Source organism: Protopterus annectens, chromosome 15.part0 (assembly GCF_019279795.1).
Source record: "Protopterus annectens isolate FY-2018-M chromosome 15.part0, PAN1.0, whole genome shotgun sequence".
Taxonomy (NCBI): domain Eukaryota; kingdom Metazoa; phylum Chordata; order Ceratodontiformes; family Protopteridae; genus Protopterus; species Protopterus annectens.
The window spans coordinates 440,939,258-440,961,146 of record NC_056749.1 but is presented as its reverse complement, the minus strand read 5'-3'; the positions used below and the strand labels follow the sequence as shown (position 1 = coordinate 440,961,146).

Here is a 21,889-nt window from a genome sequence, read left to right as displayed (position 1 = left end):
TGTGTGAAGCAGCCAAAATCATTCCCTGATTTGCAGAAGTGCTGTTTGGCAATTTATGCACTATATGTCATGGTGCAAAGGTGAAGCTTCAACACGTCAGAAAATCACTTCACTAGTCAACAAAAAGACTCTCATTTCTAAAGACTAGCTCTAAAGACAATTTCTAAAAAAAAAAAAAACATTGTCTTTCAATTACCACATAGGATTAAAGCTCTAGGCTTGGTGATCTCTTTACTGTAGCAAGTCAAAGGTACAGGACTTAATACCTTCCACCTCCACTTGCCTGCTACATGATTCTGAGCAAGTCACTTAACCAGATAGTGCTCCTAGATCACCTCTGATGAGGGGCAGCTTGTCCAAAAAACAACAGTGGGAAATGTGCGGTGATCCCAGGACACTTGACTGAAAGAAAACTCCACTCTCCCTCACTGAAGACAGCCTTATTCACAATTTGCTTTTGCCATATAATAGCACTTATAATTTATTTGGTGCACAGTAAACCTTTAGTGTCTTTAATTTCTTTGTTTCTATTTTCCCTTCCACAGATTATGAAGGTCTTTACCTTTTTTTTTTTTTTTGCCTGTTCAGAAATGTGTGTCATTTAAGGGAATTTGTCTCAGCCTGTACGATCTAGTCTAGGCATATACTGTACTATGTGGTTCTTAGTGTTATTCTCCTTACAGTTTTATATCTTACAATTGTCTTTCTGAGGTCAGCTAAATGCACACATTAAAAGCTACAGTGAGATTTTTACATACATTTTTTATGGGGCAAATAAGTGCAAGTTAGTTTGTTGTTACTGTAACACTGAGTAAATAAACTGGTAAGTGCTCTTATGTGTGACCCACTGGCGTGTTGCTGTTATGCAGAAAGAGCTGAAAATAAAATAATTACAGCAACCATATTATCTCTTTTGAAGTGACAGCTTTCTGCCACAGATGAATTGCAGGGCTGTTACACTGATCTGACAAGTTTGACACCTTAAGAAGAGTATGGAGGAAGGTCTGATAATTGTTTTACTGCATGTCTGACTGCTTGTTAAAACTCTTGCTAGCTTAACCTAACTTGCTTTGAAAAGCATAAAGAAGCCTTTAGTTAAAACAAATCGTGGTCATTCAGTGAAAACTAAAAATATTGACTGACGTCTAGATTCTATGGAGTCACGAGCTTACAGCATTTTGCTGTTTTTAAATGGAGAAAATTAAAGGGGGACTCAAAATGTGCTGTGATAAAATGGTAAAATCTCTAAAAAAAAATCACATCATTATTGCAAACCTCACGTTGAGCATTTTGAGTTAAAGAAAAAAAACAGTGATTCTGTTGTATTACTGCAGTACAGTACAGTACAGAACAGCAAGATATGATAAAACAAAATAAGCATTTAAAGAAACTCTTCATTGCTTCAGAAAAAGTTAGTATGTTTTTAAAGGGAAGAGTTTTTATTAACTACTTAATGTGCAAATATGCAGCCTCTGTCACGCATAGGGTCTGTTTTTCAGTCCTGACTTCTGGTCACTGACTCAGTGGAGTTTACATCTCTGCATTAGCTTTCCCTATCCAAAGTATGCTGCACAAAATTATTGGCCTATATGTCTACTGCATTCACCCTTGTGCCTGGCTGGGTCATGGGTGAAAAAGATCTGTCGACTAGAACACGTTATGAATTTTTGAAAAAAAATCCTCGTAGAAGTAAAAGGTACATGCTCACTACCTTCAAGTGCTTTTTTCTCAAAACATTATTAAACTTTGAAGTTCACAAAGTGCTTTTACAAATCCAGTGTTTGTATGACAGTTGATCAATGTTTTATTATGTCATTCTTATGGGCGAAGGTAGGTATGTACGAGTGGATATTTGTGCGAATTGTATGTGTGTGTCAAGTGTGCATGTGAAATTAGGTTATGTGGATGGGCTGGTGTGTTTTGGAATTTTTAGTAAATGTTTTATGGTTTTAGTTTTCATTTATTAAGTATTAGCAGTGTGTTTTTCTTTCTGGTAATGTCTTTAATAAATAAATATGTGTGTTAGTCTGTATTTTTCAGAGTATAGAGTTGTGTGAAGGTAGTGCTTTGTTAGTGTGTGTGTGTGTGTGTGTGTGTGTGTGTGTGTGTGTGTGTGTGTGTGTGTGTGTGTGTGTGTGTGTGTGCGTGTATGTGTTTTATTTATTTTATTATTTTATTTTACATTTGTTAACCGGGAGAGTCCAATTGGATACATGTCCATTTTCAGCGGAGGCCCGGGGAGAAAAGCTCCAGGTACATAACAGACATATGAACATTGTTAATGCAAAAAAAAGGAAGATAGTTGAGTTCTAAATACAATATAAAGATACATTACATCTTGGGAAAAAAATAACAGCAGCATATAAAAAAAAACATAGGTCAGTTGCAAAGGTGAGGCGCCTTGTTAAAAAGCGGTTAAGGATAGTGAGGTAAGAGAAGGGTAAATGATAGTGGTTAATCAGGTTTGGAACAGGGACATTGCCAGAGAGTATTGAGATGGGGTTTAAGCTTTTTTTTAATTGTAGGAGTGAAGGTTCTGAGGTGAGCATGGTCGGTAGGGAGTTCCACATTTTACCTACAAAGTTTGAGAATAGAGAATCCCCAGCAGAATTATTGGCTTTGGTAGTTTGAGCTAAGATCTTATTGGAGGAGCGTAAAGATTGCAGGTTAATATAGGGGTGAATGATGTTTTTCAGAGCTGGTGTTTTCTCTGGGTGATACAGTATCTGGTGAGCCGTTTTGAGTTGGTTGAAATGGAATTGGCTGGAAAACTCTAACCACCCTAGTTGCTTCAAGTTAGTGCAGTGGTGCATTCTAAAGGTGGAATTTGTGGCAAATCTAGCTATGTGATTGTAACAAGAAGCAAGTTTGTTAAGGGTTGCATTGTTTAGGTTTGTAAAAAGGGGGGAGGCATAGAAAAGAGGTGATAGTAGGTGTGTGCTGGCAATTGTAATTTTAGCGTGAGGAGTGAGAAAGTGTTTTACTTTATAGAGAGAGCCAAGCTTTTTATTGATGGTTTTGATGGTTAGATTGAAATGGGTGTCAAATTTAAGGGTGTTATCAATGGTAACACCTAATAGCTTTGTGTGAGCTTCTGGTGATATAGTGATTCCATTGGAGGATGTAATAGAGAAGGTGGGGGAAGAGTCTTGTTAGTGGGTGAGAAAGTAAGTAGTTTTGTTTTTTTGGGGTTGAGAACTAGTTGACGACTTGAGAACCATTTTTCTATTAGGTTGAAGGTGTCTTGGGTTGAAGCAGTGAGGTCTGCCAGGTTGGAGGCAGTGCTGATGATGGTCGAATCATCTGCATATTGAATGCATGTGGCATGGGGGGTGATTGTGGGCAGGTCATTAACAAAGATGGTGAAGAGAAGAGGGCCAAAAATAGATCCTTGGGGAACTCCAAGTGTAACAGGTAGGCATTTGGATAATTTATCCTGCCATAGAACAGCCTGTTGCCTATTGGACAGGTAGGATTGGAACCATTTCAGCGTGGAATTGCTGAGTGATAGTTTTTTTAATGTATGGAGGAGTTGAATGTGGTTCACCATATCAAAGGCCTTGGAGAGGTCTAAGAAAAGAGCAGATGATAGTTTATTATTGTTTCTGAAGTTATTGATGGTATTAGAAAGGGATAGTAGGGCTGATGTGGTACTGTGATTTGGCCTGAAGCCATGTTGGGAGTTGGCTAGAATTTTATTTTTGGTGAGGTGTTCCATCAGTTGTTTGTGGACACACTTTTCCATAATTTTGGCCAGGGGTGAGAGTATAGCTATAGGTCTGTAATTGGTTAGCTCTAGTGAGCTACCACCTTTATGGAGAGGAATAATGTGGGACATTTTCCATATGGAGGGGATGAAGGCTTCTGACAAGGTACGGTTTATGATTATGGAGACGGCATAGGAAATCGCCTCAGTTGATCTTTGTAGAAACTCAGCTGCGCGAAGGTCAGCTGCTAGCTTAGTGGGTTTTAGTTTTTTCAGAAGAGATGTTATAGAGGATATGGGTACTGGATTGAAGGTAAATAGATGATCTGATGTAGTTGTAGTATTCTGCTGGCATAGGTAGTGGAGTGGGCTGGTTGTTTGTTTGAATTGTGTGGCCAGGGATTGTATAGTTTCTGTGAAGAAACTATTGAATGTGTTTGCAATGTTTACAGGGCACTGTTGTTTGCAAGTTGTTGGAGTGGGGGTGGTTGCCTGGCCTGGGTGCAGGAGCTTGTTTAAGCCTGCCCAGAATTTTATGGATTATTAAGGTGTTTGTGTTGGAGGTGGAGGAAGAAGTTTTTTATCATTTAAGATCATTCTTTTAGTTTCACTTCTAAGTTGCGGAAGGTTTGGTGGGAGTGTGGGTCTTTAGAGGTACACCATGTGACCCACATCTTGTTTCTAGATAGGATTTTGGATTTTGTTTCCTTAGAGAGCCATGGTGCGGTTTTGGTTTTAGTTCTAAAGGACCGTATTGGAGCATGGGAATCTAGAATCTTGAGGAAGGTGGTGTTGAAGTAGATAACTGCCTCTTCAAGAGGAAGAGTCTTGAGTATTGTCCAGTTGTGGGCTTTAAGTTCAGTTTGAAAAATGGAGGCGTTGAATTTATTATTGTTCCTGATTTTTTTTATGGTTGTAAGAAGGGGGTGATTTTCTTGAATTTGATAACATACGTGAGTAAGTGATCAGTCATGTCCTCTGGGTGAGTACCTGCTGAGTACTGGTCAGGATCTTTATTAGCAAGGATCCAGTCCAGGATGCTGTCTTTGTTTTGGGGTTTACCTAGTCTGGTAGGAGTGGATATGAGCTGAGAAAAGCCATGTAGATTTATGCTGCTAGATGGGGAGCTAGATGAGAAGGAATTCCAATCGATGTTGAAGTCACCTAACACTATGGATTCCTGGGGGTGAGTTTGAGTTAGCCAGTGGAGAAAGTCCTCTAAGGTTTTGTTATTATTGTTGCCTGGGGGGATGTAAATACATGCTATATTTATGCTTTTATGTTTGTTTGGTTGAAGTTTTACAAGTCGAATTTCGGCATTGTTTGTTAGGAGGGGTTGTGGAGAGGCAAGGGAGATTTGTAATGTATTTTTGTAGAGTATGGCTACACCGCCACCATTTTATATAGGATATTGGACTGCTACAGGATTGCAATGCAGATAGGCATTGCAAATATGTTCTGTCCTCATTATTGTGCAGTCTTGGAGATGATATACATAGTTATAACAAGTAATAGCAAGAAGTGCTGTTGTTTCTTTGACAATTAGTTTGGTCTTTTATAGTTTCACAATAGGTGTTTTCATTTTTTTTTTTCACTTGTGTATTGGTTTTGTTGTGGTCATCCGACCAATAATAATAATTATTATTATTATTGTGACTTCCTTCTATATTGTGGAGCCAGATTATATACCCAGCTGCGCATGTTAAGTGTATTCAAAAAAATGTCACAGCCATGTGATTATTTTTGTGTTTAAACTAAATACTTAATTGTTTTCTGGACATAATCCAGGATAAGTATTTCTTTACACACATTCTTGGATAGTGATTAGTTTTACTTGCTAGAATTTTACAAAGTAAGTCATAAGGTTTTCTATAATTAATGGTCTATAATGTTGCATTTGACTATTGATTTTTTGTATCCATTTGCAGAATTCTAAAGTTTCTTTCAGTATCTGTGTAATTATTGAATTATCCACATACATAACACCTTTATGTTAGACTATGCTTTACTTCACGTCCAGAGACGTTGTGAAGCACAAGTCCCAGTGCATATGCCTTACAGTTAGTGTGTGTCATATAGGTTCATAGGTTCATAGGTTTATACTAGGCTATCTGCCCTAAGGCATTTATAAGCCTAGCCCAAATTTTTGTGGCTTACGCCACCCCTTATATGAAAAAATACTGTGCCCATTAGTTTGTTGTGCCTCTGTCCAGCAGTGACACAGAGATGATTCCCGGGTAAACCTACGATCTCCCATCCACAGGTCTAGATTTCTCTTGAACAGAGTCAGCAAGGTGCTCTGCCTCACATGGACCGGGATTTTATTCCACAGCATAGGGAGTCTCTGAGTGATAAATCTATCCCTCCAGCACGTCCTATTTATATCCGTGCTAAGGTTTAAGTCGCTTGCTCTAGTGGTTTTGGTGGATTTGGATTTTTTGAGGTGGAGCATGTCCATTAATTCCGGGTTGGACATGGCCTTGTATGTCAGGCACATGTCACCTCTGAGCAGACGGTATGCGACTGAATAGAGCTGGAGTTTCTTCAATCTGGCAGCATATGACAGATTTTGGAGTCCTTTATCCTTTTGGTGAGGAACTTTTGGGGTCTCTCCAATTGCTGCAGATGTCGGGTGAGATACATCCCGAATGGGGCATTGTACTCGATCATTGGTCTGATAAGTGAAGAGTACAGGGGACAATAACCTCACTAGATCTGGATGTGAATCCCTTCATGATCAGGTGGGCAATGTAGAAGGTCTTTCTAACCACTTTAGCAACGTGAGTGTCAAAAGAAAGGCCACTGTCAACCTGGGTCCCCAGGTCCCTGATAACCTCTTCTGTGCTTAGTGGATTGCCACCTATATGGTAGCTTGGGGTTACCTTGTTTTTCCCGAAGGGTATGACTATACATTTTTTGGCGTTTAACTTCAGGCCATGGCTCTGGCAACAGCTATCTGTTTCCATGAGTCCCTTCTGAAGGATATCCGTGTCGATGCATTTTTCCACTATGGCCCAGTTTGCAGTCGCCTGCAAACTTTGTCAGCCAAAGTCCTCCTATGTTGGCCTGTACTTCTGAGAAGTAGATGCCAAACAATAGGGGCCAAGGACCGACCCTGTGGGACACCACTTGTGACCGGCTTGGAGTCTGACACAGCGCCAGCAACTCTAACCCTGTGGGTTCTGTCCTTAAGCCAGTTTGCAACCCATCTTGTGACATATGGGTTTACATTTACGCTTAGTAAGTTTTTCTACAATACCCGAAAGTGGGGTATTGTGTCGAAAGCCTTTGCAAGGTCAAGGTAGGCTGTATGGACTGCCTTTCCTCATCAATGGCCTTGGTGACTGTTTCAAGAAGTCGACCAAGTTCTAAAGAAATCCTGCCTGTGCCCCACTCAAGCCCTAGATTTCATAGGGGCCAGGTTGGACACTCGGATCTCCAAAGTTTTTCTTACACCTATCAGGCTGAACAGTTTGTCTCTTCAAATCTTAGACATTCTTCGGAGCCCTGCTCCTCCAGCAGAATTAGTCCTGAGGGCGCTAGGGTCTATGTCAGCAGCGATCAGCCTTTCTTTTCATGCCCGTCTGCGAATGCAAGTGTTACAGTGGACTCTCCAGGTCCAATGGTCACTATCGGTCCATCCCTTAGACATGCCGATTCCCCTGAGCAGGGCGTGCAGACTCTCCCTTCTTTTGTGGTTACAGGCTCAGGAACTCAAAGAAGGGAGACCCTTTGTGATTCCTCCAGTCAAAGCCACGTTGACCACGGACGCTTCTTGCCTTGGGTGGGGCGGGCATTATGCAGGCAACTCCATCCAAGGCGCGTGGACTCCTCTAGAGACTGCTTTGCATATCAACATCCTAGAGATGAGGGCAGTGCTTTTGGCGTTGCAAGCTCTTCATCAACTTCTTCCTCTGGGGACTATTGCAATCCAGATGGACAACATGTCCGTTGTCTGGTATATAAACAAACAGGGAGGGACCAGATCTTACCCCCTGTGTCGAGAAGCCATGAGAGTGTGGGAATGGGCGATTTCCACCAACCGCTTTCTGATAGCAATGCACATTCCGGGATGGTCCAACATATTAGCGGACAAGTTAAGTCAGGTATTCCTCAGCCCTTACAAGTGGTCTCTGAATCCATCTGTCGCGAAGCAGATATTCCTCAAGTGGGGTCAACCTCGCTGCGACCTTTTCACTTCTCCCCTAATCACAAAATGCAGCGATTACTTCACGATAGTTCCCCCCAGAGGGGAATCCCCCAGGGACGCTCTGGTTCATGCTTGGCCACCTGGTCTCCTTTATGCGTATCCTCCTCTTCCTCTGATGATGAAATTCATCCAGAAAGCCTGTCGGTTGGGGAGCAGAGTAATTCTCATAGCCCCATTCTGGCCTTGACAAATCTGGTTCCCCTTTCTGCAGTCTCACAGTGTGGCTCCCCCATGGATTCTGGACCCCAGACCAAACCTAATCTCGCATCCGACGAGATGCCACACTCCAAACCTGGTCAGTCTCTGGCTTACGGCTTGGTTGATCCAGTTCCATTAATGGCTAGGACTCCCGGTATCTTGTCCCCTGTTAAAGCCATTCTGGTGGCAGCTCATAAGCCATCCACCAGAAAGCTCTACAACAGTAAATGGAAACGTTTTTCCATCTGGGCAAAAGAGAAGGAATTGGATCCCTTTACGGTTCCTATTCCCACTATCCTGGACTTCCTGTCCCTTCTTTTTAGACAAGGAGCTAGTGCGTCCACCGTTAAGGTCCAGCTAGCGGCCATCTCTCATTATCACGTCGGGGATGGAGTAGTTTCCTTGGCATCAGCAAAAATATGCAAGATCTTCTTAAAAGGCATTTTTCTCTTAAAGCCCCCTATTAAGCCAGCAGTCCCTCCATGGGATCTTACCTTGATCTTACAAGCATTAACAAGACCACCTTTCGAGCCGGCGGCCTCAGTGCCATTGAAATTCTTATCTTGGGAAATGGCCTTTTTGGTCGCTATTACTTCAGCCAAACGAGTCTCAGAATTACAGGCTCTGTGCATTAAGCATCCATACCTTATTTTTCACAAGGATAGAGTGGCCCTCAGGACTAATCCTTCCTTTCTGCCTAAGGTAGCCACAGAGACTAACATTAATAAGTCTATTAATCTTCCTGTTTTCTTCCAGAATTTCCAAAACAAGGGTGAATACACATTGCACAAATTGGATGTACACAGACAACTACGTTTTTACTTGCATAGGACTAACGATTTCCGCAAGTCAGACCAGTTGTTTGTCTCTTATGCTAAGTCAGCCATGGGCAAACCAATTTCTAAGGTGACAGTGGCAAATTGGATCCCTCAGTGTATTAGACAAGGATACACTTCATCTGGGAAGCCAGCTCCGGTTGGTGTGTGTGCTCATTCTACTAGATCTGTGGCTACCTCGACGGCTTTTTGGTCTAGAGTTCCAGTAGATGATATTTGTTCAGCAGCTTCTTGGTCCTCTTCCCACACGTTCATTTCTCATTACAAACTGGACATGATTTCCAGAAGTAGGGCTTCCTTTGGCTCCGCGGTGCTTCGGAATATCCTTCCGTAGGGACCACCCAGGGTCTTAGGTAAGCTAGGGACTCTGTCCCACAGTTTGCAGATCAAATGAAGTAACTACTTCAGATAAAGAAGTTATGTACTCACCATAACGTTCCATCTGAGTATATACTTCATTTGTCTGCAACCAACCCCCCTGCCATCCCCCGAACCTCGGGAAGGTATTGTTACTTTGGAGTTTTTTTCTCTGTATTTAGCCTATAGGGCAAAATAACCAATCTGAGGTAATGTGGTTGGTAGCAAGGGATTATGGGTAGGGGGTAGGAGCTAGCTATATCATACACGCCCAAAACGGCTTGTTTATACTTAGAAAATGGACATATTTTATTCTTTTCTATTTGAATTTTGCATTTAATAGTTTATGTATGTTATTTATGTTATTTACTGTAGATGACTATGAAAGAGTTTCACCCATTTTAACTAATTAATTTTGTGCAGGGTTGTAATTTTTAATTGTGTGTAATTTTTGTATGCAATGTTTAGGGTAGGCATTTTATGGACCCTGCTTTATTGTGTGCCAGTGCACAATTCCATTTGTAAATCTCATTTTAAAAGCATTATATAAAACACATTTTAAATCTAAGTTGCATAAATCCCATGCCATAAGTAGTGGTCCACATAAATCCCATGTCATAATTCATGTGGTAGTGGTCTACAGATGGCTGAAGAAAATGTCAGTGCAGAATATTACATTTTGCAGAGTTACGAACAGTGGTTGAAAAATAATGTTTAAAACAAAACACATTTTCTATGTTTTATTGGCTTTTGGAAGGAGCTATGCTTCTCTGATATTTTTCTTTCCTTGTAATTTCTTTTTTCCCCATTTTTGGAATATATATATATATATATATATGTATATATATGTGTATATATATATATATATATATATATTTTTTCCTTTTTAAACATGAGTGGAACTTGACTGCAGAGTCTGCAATTGCAGTTCATAGGAAAATGTCTGCCAGTGAGATTTTAAAGGTTGTGAAGGATTAGAGATCTGCAACTTAGTGACAGGTCAAGTATCTTGCATTAGTTTCTCCCGTGCATAGATCACAGTTGATGCACATATAATTGGTAACCCAGTTGGTCAGTCTTTCTTTTACACTGAGCAGTACATACATAAATAAAGAATGGTTTGTATACTGCTGTAATTCAGCCGTAGTCAGTCCTTGATATGTTTCCTTATAATGTCAGTATGCAGTATATATCATCCAGTCTTTGAATCACTGCATAAAATAAAGCTTTTACATATGAATGTAGTTATGAACTTTAGCATAGTGGTCCGCACACTGCTGTTTGTAGCAGGCTTTGTCTCCTCCTCATACAGATCTTCACAAAATTAATATTCTGCTGATTTTTTAAAGAAAAATGCATGTACCTTATGTACATCTTCATAAACAGGCATTCTTTGTTAACCTCACTCAGGTTTTGTACAGATCATTTTACAAGTGCCAGAGTAAAAAGACAAAAACGAAAAGTGTATTTACTTGAATGACAGCTGAAAAGTTTTGAAAGAACAGCAGTTCTGTTCTCTTTCTCTTAATCTTGAAAATGATGTAACGGATATAGCTTAGCTGGACAGGTGAATTCAGTGCCAAAGATCACAGTGGACATGAAAACAAAAATGAACTCAGCATTGTCTTTTCACTGTCAACATCCGCAAACTTAGAATGAGAGCTGAAATGCATTTGGTAACTAACAACACCCTAGAAAAATGTACAAAATATTTTTCAGGCTTAACTTGCACTTTTCTTTACACTTTAGTTTTATAAACTATGCTGCTGTCACTGTAAATAGCTATTCCATATCTAGATATTTATTGTATAGGACAAAGGCCTATTTATCATATAGTCAATAAACACTATCTGTGGTCAGTAACAATTACCAATGCATGTCTTCATCCTAAAATTATGTATGTGTTTGTTTCTGCTTCTATTGCACTGATTTTTTTATTGTTGCCTTCATTATTTTTTTGATTTTTTTCTTACTTTATTGTGTGTATAATTCTAATTATGTGTTTAATTTTACTGATGTTATGTAATGTATCTTTTGGAGCTTTTCTCCCCGGGGCTCTGCTGAAAAGGGACCTGTGTCCAGTCGGACTTTCCCAGTTAACAAATGTAAAATAAAATAAAATTGTCCATAAACAAAAAGCTGAGTTGTGCTGCCCTACAACTCTGTCCTTTGTCTAGAGCGTGCTAAGTGCAGCCATTAAAACTATTAGCAGCTAATTAACATGGTTGTTTAACTGCATTTTAAGCATAGTTTATATCTTCCGTTACACTAATCTGTTTTATTTCTTTATGTTCTTCCATGGTGTTTTCTTGAGTTATGATCTGTTTACTGAATTGTTACTGGGTTTATAATGTTCTGCCATCTTAGTTTTAGCATTTGTTGCTTTAATTTATAGCATAGTGCTAAATTTTCACAATCTCAGTATACAACATTTACAGATAAATGTAATGTCTTGAACTGTTTAGGAATCTGTAACTACTTGTTAAAACAAATGCCATGTAAACAGACAGTTGCTCAAAGTTAAATGTTAATTCAAATGTGTGTGTGGCATTTGAATATATGACTAAAGGGGAAAGTAGAAGACAAAGCCTCAGATTGTAAATGGGATGATATCTTGTGGCTGTAATATTTGTTTGTTTTCGTATCTCTTACTGGCACAATAAACTAATCTAAGCAGATTACTGATTCTGCATATGCTATCCGTATAAAACTGGCTGTGTTGGCTTGTCAGATAATTTGTTTGTTTATTTATGTATTTTGCTGTTAATAGCCATGGATAGCATTGTATTCCTCTGCTTGTATAATTTTTATTGTCTTTTGTAATAGCTAGATCAATGTGAAGAAACACACATTCCACACTATGGCAGAAAAAGGACAGAAACTAATGAGGGCTAAAATATATTGGCGCCAAAGGCATTCTGCAGATATAAATGTTGAGTGGTTAAAGAATTTTATTTAACAAGAGATGGGGATGAAATTTGATACCCTGGAACAAAATGGCAATTTGAAACCGAATGGTGTAGCTTGGTTATTTTTAACATACCAGAAAAGAAATGAGGTCTGGTTGAGTTATTAGTCTGAAAAACACTGCCCACCAAAGTACCTCTATTGTGCTTTTTTGCAATAACCTATTGCCTGTTTGTAACATTTTAGTTTTGATGTTAACTATAACTCTGAGTTATTCCTGTGTCATTAAATTCCTACTAGAACAGTAGCACATTCATATGACAGCTCTTTAAACGTAAGCAGTTTCTCCATGCTCCAGTTGTGTTATTATATCACTGCTGCTGTCACTGTAAATAGCTGTTACATATCTAGATATTATCTTTTATGTGTTATATATATATAATCTCCTTTGGCCTGGGTCATGGCAGGAAAGGGTCCTTGTACCCAAGTTTTTACCGGATTAATAAATCATTAGGTTAAATGATCAGTAGAATTTCATTGAGAACAGTTCCACTGATCAAAAATCCAGAAAACGCAAACTAATCAAACTAGTACAGTTTAGTCTGAAACATAAAAAAAAAGAAAAGAAAGAATGGAACACCAGAACATCTTCTAAACTATTTTTTTTTTTTTTTTTTGCAGGGGAGCAAGCCCCTCTGTACCCCCAAGACCCCCCTGCTACTTAAATATACCAACTTCGAGACTGCACAATAATGTGGAAAGGAGGCATCTCCTACTTCCCACAAGTGTGAGATCTCTGTGCAACTGTTTGACCATCCAGATATTTAATTTAAGAAAAAAAAAAAAAAGAAACGGCAAACAGTCGACTAAATGCCTGACACTCAACTATGTATATGTGTCTGTTTATATCCATAAGTGCTAGTTGTAAAGTAATACTCCACGCAGAAAGGAATTTCTGAACAACAGTGTCCTTCTGGTTAAAAGCAAAACATGTGAGTAAATGTCTATGAGTAAATTAAATACATCTTGGCTTCTGATGTTTCCAAATGGTGGGTATTTTTCTAGAATATGAAACTGGATAGAACACAGAGGTTGTTGTATTTTGTATAGAGAAGTCTTCTCAAAATAAATTTTCATGGCAAAAAATATACCTGACAGGAAAGTAATCTTAAAGAAAATAGCTGATGTTTCTTGTTACATGATTTATTTTTAGTAAATACAAAACAAAGATGTTATTGGCAAAGTGCCTATGCAAAGTTAATGATACAGTTTATCTCTGACTTATTTGCAGTGGCCTAGCAGTGAATGGCAGTACACTCGCCTGGAATCTGACGCAACACTGTCGACTTCTGGATGGCCTGCTCCCTGACCAGCAGCTTCTGTGCCGGAGAAATTTAGAGCTGATGCCCAGCATTGTGCTTGCAGCAAAACAGACCAAACTGACATGCCAAAAGGCCTTTTTTGACATGAGATGGAATTGTTCATCCATTGAACTTGCTCCAATCTTCTCGCCAGATTTGGAGAAGGGTAGGCTATATTTAAACTATAATAACTCCAGATTGAATTAGTTACACTATACAATACATTTGCTTAGTTTTTTATATATATATATATATATATATATATATATATATATATATATATATATATATATATATGGGTCTACTTTGAAAGACCGACACGCCAGTTCGCCGACACACAAATCACCGAGACCAGATAACCGACAACACACAAAACCGACAACGCAAAACACCGAACACCATTACACCGACACACGAGCGTAGACAACACATTACACTACATAGCATAGCCACTAGCCCTAACCCAAACCCTAACCCTAAGGTCCGACACTATCGCACACTCACCCTACCTGCACCCTAACCCTAACTCACTTAACCCACCTAACCCCAAGGTCCGACACTATCGCACACTTTACCTACCTGCACCCTAACCCTAACTCACTTAACCCACCTAACCCCAATGTCCGACACTATCGCACACTTCACCTACCTGCACCTAACCCTAACTCACTTAACCCACCCAAAAACATAAAGCCCGTCACTATCGCACACACCCTACCGCACTCTAAACCTAACTCACTTAACCCGTCCCTAAACTACAGTCCCTCACTATCACACACTTACCTTACCCGAACCCTAACTCCGACACTAACACACACTCACCTTTCCCACAGCCTAACCCAAAATCCCACAATATCGCACACTTACCTGACCGCTCCTAACTCCGTCACTGTCGCACACTTACCGAGTCGCGATCACACATTACCCTTGTCGGTCTTTCCGCTGTCGGCAAATCACCCTTTCGATAAACTTACCTGTCGGTCGTTTGGTCTTCCTTTTCGGTCTTTTAAAGTAGACCCATATATATATATATATATATATATATATATATATATATATATATATATATATATATATATATATATATATATATATATATATAGTTTCTGGGGTTTTGCTTTGCTTATTTCTTAATTTTTTATGATAAGTAGTTCTTTTGATTAGGTCCTTCCATGTGATAACAGGACATTAATTTCTTAGATTAGTCTTTTTTATTTATGTTACAGCATTTTATAAGGTTTGTACTTGGCCACGAATGGCATGCCATTTGATTTGCAATTAGCCATGACATTTTTATTTAGTGCTGGGATGCAGAGGGAACAATCTATGATTTTTTTTTATTTTATTCTTGGATGAGTTTTATATGTTGATTGTTTTTCTTGATGTGTTGTGTAATTGGAGAGAGCAGAGGTAATGCTGTAGCAAATGTCTGCATGTTTTTCATTGTTTTCCTTGCAGATTTAAGGCCTGTAGCTAAGGGTCTCAGAACTACTGCACTGTACTTGCAAATGTGTGCTTATGTGGATGTTGTACTAAGTCTGAGGTTGTGCTTACTTGGGAATTTTCCTCTGCTGTGTGTGCAGTGACTTCAGAGAAAGTCGGTACAGTTAGCAGAAGTTTGGGGTCGTTCCTCCAATGGGGATGGAGGGGGGTTACCCCTATAAAATGTACTTTAATAGTGTAAATATGAGTTTACTATTTTTTAATGTTTAAATTTAAGTTTATTTTTAACAATTGCAGAACTCACACTGTCATGTCTCAAAATTAGTATAGGAAGCCTGCTTTAGATAGATTTTTTTACCTCATCAAAATCAATAATTCTTATAATTCAGAAAACAGCAACACTGCTTAGGACCACAGAACAGTTTGTAAGCTAGATAATACTTGCATCTTCTACCTACCAATCCTGAACAGTGAAGCATGCAATGGGTATATGGGGCAACTGCAGTGTTTTAAACACAGAGCAGGACACCTCATATTAAAGATAATACATGCATATACAGACAGTCACACCTCGACAGTGGATGATACCTGTAGGACAAGCAGTGTGCAAAGCATAACAGTAATGGAGAAAATCAGTCAGTTTATTCTGCATGCAGACACAGATGAAGTGTGTCAGCTGTGTCAGAAACATGGCTACTGGTTGCAGGTACATAAAGGTGAACCAGCTGCAGAGGTGGGACTAGCACATCCTTTCTCCTTACAACACCAGCAGGTATGTGCACACACACACACACACACACACACACACACACACACACACACACACACACACACACACACAAGAAACATCAGCACCACAAAGAAACAATGAATCCCTGAGCTCATAAGCAGTGATAGCATGTTGGGCACTGCCTTGTTCTCTAGTTCTGCCATAGAAGGTGCCCCAGACTAAATGCGGATCACTACACCAACCCATAACAAGATGCTAAAGGCAATAGGCCCCAAAAATATCTGTACACCTGAAAATACATACCTCCCATGAATAGATAGATAGACAGATAGATAGATGGACAAACATGATGCATGCTCTACAAATACATTCCTTTACAAAGTGGCTGAGAATGTCAACTTTAATATTTTAGTGTATTTACAAACACAGTGATAAATCTCATTTGTATGATTTACATCTGTTTCTTTCAAAGAACAGTAGTTTGCCCAATGCTATGAGCTGTGATTATATGATTCAATACTCATTTACATGATATCACTGCCAAATCTTATTCTTTTTCTTCAGGAGTAATTTTAACTGAATTCTCAATTCAGCTGACCCAGGTGTTTCCTGGAAGGTTTAGAAAGTGAACTTTGGTGCCATGCCAAAGGAGGAAGAAGATAGTTCTCCAGATTTAAGAACAGTGCAGGGAATAATGTCAGGTAGTTTAGTGCAGAGGATTATGGTGATGAGTTGATAAGCTTTCTGAAGCAGTCCTGGGTTTGATCACGTCAGTCTCTCTTTGTCGTCTGTGTGAGTCTGAATCAGACAGAGAACATTTCCTGCCACCAAAAAGAGGCAGTTATGCGTGTTAGGTTTATCTACTTAATAAATTAAAAAAAAAAAAAAAAAATAAAGGCTCAAGTGATCTGGGAGTAGCAAGTATTTCTGCCTTTAGGACTGTGGGTACCATGATGCAGTTGTCCAGGAAGACAATTCTATGTGTATGAGTTACCATCTCTAGACACCCTCTTCCTTTGGTTGGAAAACATTTAACCTTCTTTAGCAATGACAGTGGAGTTCAATCCTAGAAACTCACAGAAACCTCTCTCCTACATCATCTCTTCTTTTTTCATGTTTCATTCTGTTTTTGTAGTTATACCAGCGTTGTCATGTGCTTGTATTTCCCACAGTAAGGCTTTGCTACTTTTTTCCTACAGTTAACTTTTTTGACACACTGTATGGTATAACTGATCTGTTTCACATAAAAAAGTGACTTTGGTTTTGTGCCCATTATAAGTGCCCAGTGATCAAGCAAGCAAGTTGGACATGCCAAAGTGTGAGCACAAGCTTGACCACTCACTGTAATGTTTCACGACATTTTCTGAATAAAAGCCATGTATAACATTTGCTTGAAATGTGCGGGACTGTAATAGTACATTATCAAAACATTTTAAACACCTCAAGCAGGCATTGTCTATCACATGCTGTGTGAGAATTTCCATATTTGGGGTAGTTTCAGCTTGGTGACCAGATCTTGTAACTTTTATGTATGGCAGTCAGTACCATTCTTCCGTGTCCCTCAACACATTTAATGAAAAAGGAAAACTGTCTCAGAGAGCAGCTCCTACTGCTGCTGCACAATTACGTTGTGTGAACTTCTCTAGATTAGTTGCTCATTAAACTTGGTGAGGCTTCAACTGTAAACACAAGCAGAAGTACAAGTTATCATTTAAGGGTGGAAATTTCAAACTGTGAACATTTGAGCTGAAGCAACTGTACCTAAGCATCTGTTGCAATCATACAGTTGTGCAATTTAAGAGTGTAATAATGGAAATACAGCTTAAAAATGACAGCAAAGGTAAGAGACCAATAATGTCCCTTCCAAGAACTACTCTTGGATAATTCTGTGCTACCAAGTTTCCATCAGACACAATAAAACTGCTTAATGGGCTAGTTTGTGGTACATAATACCGTTCGTGGCACATATTTATCTGTCTATCCCCATGGCCGACCTTAGGCATAGGCGAACTAGGCGACCGCCTAGGGCGCCGTACAGGTGAGGTTGGTAAAGGGCGCAATTTTTAGTTACTTATTTGTTTTAATTAATTTATTTTTCCGCCACATAAAGTCTGTGTTCATCTCGGCATCCTGTCTCCAAGTTCATCCTAACTGTACTAAGATGTTTGTACCCTCCCCCCAATTCCTTAGTCCATTCAATAGGCACATAACAGGGCCTGATTCCTGCTCTGCTCTTCCACTCCCCATCTACAGCAATACACAATCAATCAGTGGCTGGGATAACTGACTATTATTATAGCATCCAGTCAGTGGTGCTTTTATTGTGCTGATGTTCCCGGCGACTCCTCCAGTGTGAGCTGCTGGCTGCTGGCATAAGATTCTGTTCATGCCCGCTTCTCATCCCATGCTTCATTAATAAGGTTGTGGCAGTCTGAATGTTTTTGTGTGCGCATTTTGTGAATCTGCAACTGGCGGCTTGAAGACTGTACTAAGAAGAAACTTCTCTTGCAAGTATGTATCTCAGCTGTCCAGATTTTCGCAGTAGACGATTTACCCATTTATTATTTGTCCCTTGCACTTAACATAACAGTAAGCTACTGTACATAGGTAGAAAGGAGGAACAGTGATCTGTAAGGCTCCAACATGGTTATTTCTAGAGTCTGACATTTTGGGGTTGTTATCATAACTGCAGGCTGTTGAACAGGTCAGTGCAGAAAATAGTATGCTAGCATAATGCTCTTGCAAATTTCAATCTACCCGTTTTCAGCCAAGCAAGAGTCTGAAAGTCACATCCCCCCATACTTCTTAAGTGTACCTCATTAGAAGGATCCTTCCTTGTTATAGGTCTGAAAAAGCCATATTCATCATAGTACTGAATGTGCGATAGAGCACTTCAGTGTAGAACTAGGGTTTGTTTTTCTGATATCCATGGTAAGTTGCACTGCTTCGTATTACTTCATCAAAAGAACACCACATTTTAACCATACTGTCAGCTTCCTCGTTGAAGTTGTTGGCTTGTTGAATTGTTGTACGTTTTACAATTAACAGTACTAATATTTTAAGTGCCCCCTACTTGTGTTTGGATTATCTGATTTATCCCTGGATGTGTCCCAAATTTATGAATAGTTATGTTTGCCCACTTGTTATGATATCTGTCGTTTTAGAGATAGAAGGTTAAGATATGTCCTCCCCTCCCGCTCTTATCTCTGAATCTCTCAGTGAAAGAAATCTGGACAAAGCCATAAATAATTACGGGGCAAAGTGTTCGCATGAAAGTTTGGAAGCATATGAAGTCTGAAACTCAAATGGCATTATTTTGTGACTTCAATCCTTGGTAATTTGTCAGAAAAACGCAACTTTATGAGAAACAGACAAAAATTTGCAAATGTCTGGACAGTTGAGAGGTATACTCCCTATTAGTTCAGCTTCTTTGTGTGACAAAGACCAAGTGATATCTGCGATTTAAATGGGCTGTACGGGTCTTGACAGTCATTAGTTCACAGGAGTTTTTCCTTTTTTTTTTTTTTTGCCAGCAACACTTATCCTAGTGCAGTAGCAGGGTCTTAGCTGACCCTTGAAATTTATGTTCTAGGGAAGGGGTTGGGGTTGGGAAGCTGGAAGAGGAGTAATTGACTGTTTGGCCAGTGAAATGGCTGACTTTCTGTAATGCTCCAGAGACAGCTTCTCATAATAATGGTCACTTTTTATTTTTTCCCATTTTTGTCATGGTAGACTGATTCTGGTTTGTGTTATTGAAGTATGCAAAATTCCAAACTCTGTGCAGAGGCTGGGCTCTGCTTATTCCTCTTTTGACTGTGTTAGCCTTAAAAACGTCCAATTCCAATCACAAGGCATATGGTGGCGGGTGTTATCTGACATCTTTGTGGAAAGAGTACAACTCTCAACTCCAGATTTTCACAGAATGTGCAGATTTTTGGAATGTTCTCATATAATTTACAGTTTTCTGACAAATAATTGAGGGGTGAAGTCAATAAATAATGGCAAATATTTGAGTTTCAGTCTGCATATTCTTCAGAAAATACATAATAATGCAAAACCTGTTTATAGGAGTTTATAGGAGCAATATTTAAAATCTGTCCCTAGTTTTTGACCTTTTACCCTCCCCACTTATTTTTGGCATTGTCGACATTTCTTTCACCGAGAGGAATGGGAGAGAGGGGTACTATGAAAAAACACTATCACCGTTTGTCTTTCTTGTTAGTGAAAGCATGTAATATTTGCATCAAACTTCATAGTCAGGCTTTTCAGTAGTCTTAATGTGAGAATTCTGGATGAGCTCATGACTGTACTGTACTTCAAAGGTTAAACTTTTGTTACCCTGGAAATGAGCTGACTGGGGGGTGGCCCATTTCCCATTTGTCTGTGTAACTAGCATTCAACATTCTGGAAAACCTGAGTTATTTAAAATGTGAGCTGCAGTTAGGTTCAGTAAAACTCATTCTACCAACAGTGTTTATAAACTGTGCATTTCCAACCTTGTTTGGTTCAGAGGGCCACTTACCCTACTTTGCAATGTATGAGATGGCCACATAGCCATGTTCAACATGTGTGTATGGCTTCATTGTCATGTCTGGCATGAACCTGCATAGTCAAAGCAGTTTGTGGGGCATACAGTGTGCCAGATAAACTGCTTAGGTGGGCTGGACTGTGGACCCCAGACTGCTTGTTGCACACCTGATACAAACCATACAGACATGAATGGGCTACTGTGCAGAATACCTTTTTGTACATGAATTCTGGACAGTGCCAAAAATAATGGAAGCATGAAGGTCCAAAGTCATGGACATATCATGAGTATGATGTGGGTGGGGCTATGAGTGGGGCTTAAAGGGCACCAAAGCACTACTACGCCTAGGGTGCCATTTCAGCTAAGGCTGGCCCTGTCTATCCCCCTCCCACTCTGCAGTCCCATGCCCTGCACAAGTGTAGTGTGAAAGGCAGTGTACAGATGTGTTTGTTTGTACAAGGTGTAATGGTACATGGATCAGTAACCCATAAAGTATTATGAATTTATAGTACATTTTATTATTGTTCCACTAACTTAGGGTACAGTAGCAACGTAAATTCTAGCAAAACTACAAATCCACAATAGTTTCTCACTGTTTACTTCATGGACTGAATAGTAGGGAGAGTGTGTCCCTTGTCAAGCCATGGTGTCAGTGGCATGTGGCACTCCCCTCAATTTCACTACTCCCCACCTTTCCTGTCACAGAAGTGACCCAATCATTAGCTCATTTATACACATTCCAGGACCAGGAGTACACATTGCTTGCCAACTGTCAACACCTTTTCATAGGATCATAGGAAGTTACTAGGCTATTGGCCCTGAGGCCCTTATAAGCCTATCCAAGAGTTTAACCCATGTTTAGACAAGTCAGCACCCAAAGCCCTTGTCCAGCAGGGACAGAGGTGGAATCCCGAGGGTGTTTTTTTTTCCCATCCAGTTATCCAGGTTGCACTTAAAAAGGGATAATGATCTGCTTGACATGGAGAGGGAGTCTATTCCCCAGATGGGGGAGTCTCTGGGACACAAATCTATCCCGCCAACAAGTCCTGTTGCTGTCAAAGACCAGGTTGAGGTCGCACATGAGGGTTACTCGAATGGAGCTTGACTTGCACATATGCAGCAGTCCCATCAAGGTGTGGTCTGAGATTGCTTTGTGTTTGCCAGACAGAGGTCACCTCTGAGGAGTCTGTATGAAACTGAGTAGAGGGACTGGGCTTTTAGCCTATCAGTGTAGGATAGATGTTTGAGGCCCTGGGTTCTCCTGGTGAGGAACCTCTGTGGTCTCTCCAGCTGCAGCATGTGCCTTGCAAGGTAATGCTGAAAGGGGCATTGTACTCAATAATGGGCCATATAAGGGAAGAATACAGGGATATTATGACCTCCTTGTTGCTGGATGAGATACTTACTTATAAGGTGGGCCACGTAGAAAGCTTTGAATAGAAAGGAAGCAACATGGTGGTCAAAAGTCAAGTTGCTATCAATCTGGATGCCCAAATCCTTCACAACTGATTGCGTGCTTAGGATGTTGTTATTAATGTGATAATTGGAGGAGATATCAGTCTCCCCAAAGGGGATGATGATGTATTTTTTGGTATTCAACTTGAGGCCATGTT

General features: G+C 39.8%; 1 protein-coding gene across 1 annotated transcript in view; it reads left to right on the top strand.

Annotated features, from left to right (window-relative positions):
- Positions 1-21,889, top strand: part of LOC122789748 (protein Wnt-11b-like) — an 80,536-nt gene that overhangs the window by 22,005 nt on the left and 36,642 nt on the right. Inside the window, exon 2 of the mRNA XM_044057183.1 lies at positions 13,506-13,741. Coding sequence (XP_043913118.1) covers positions 13,506-13,741 — 236 coding nt within the window. The remainder of the gene's footprint in view (positions 1-13,505; positions 13,742-21,889) is intronic.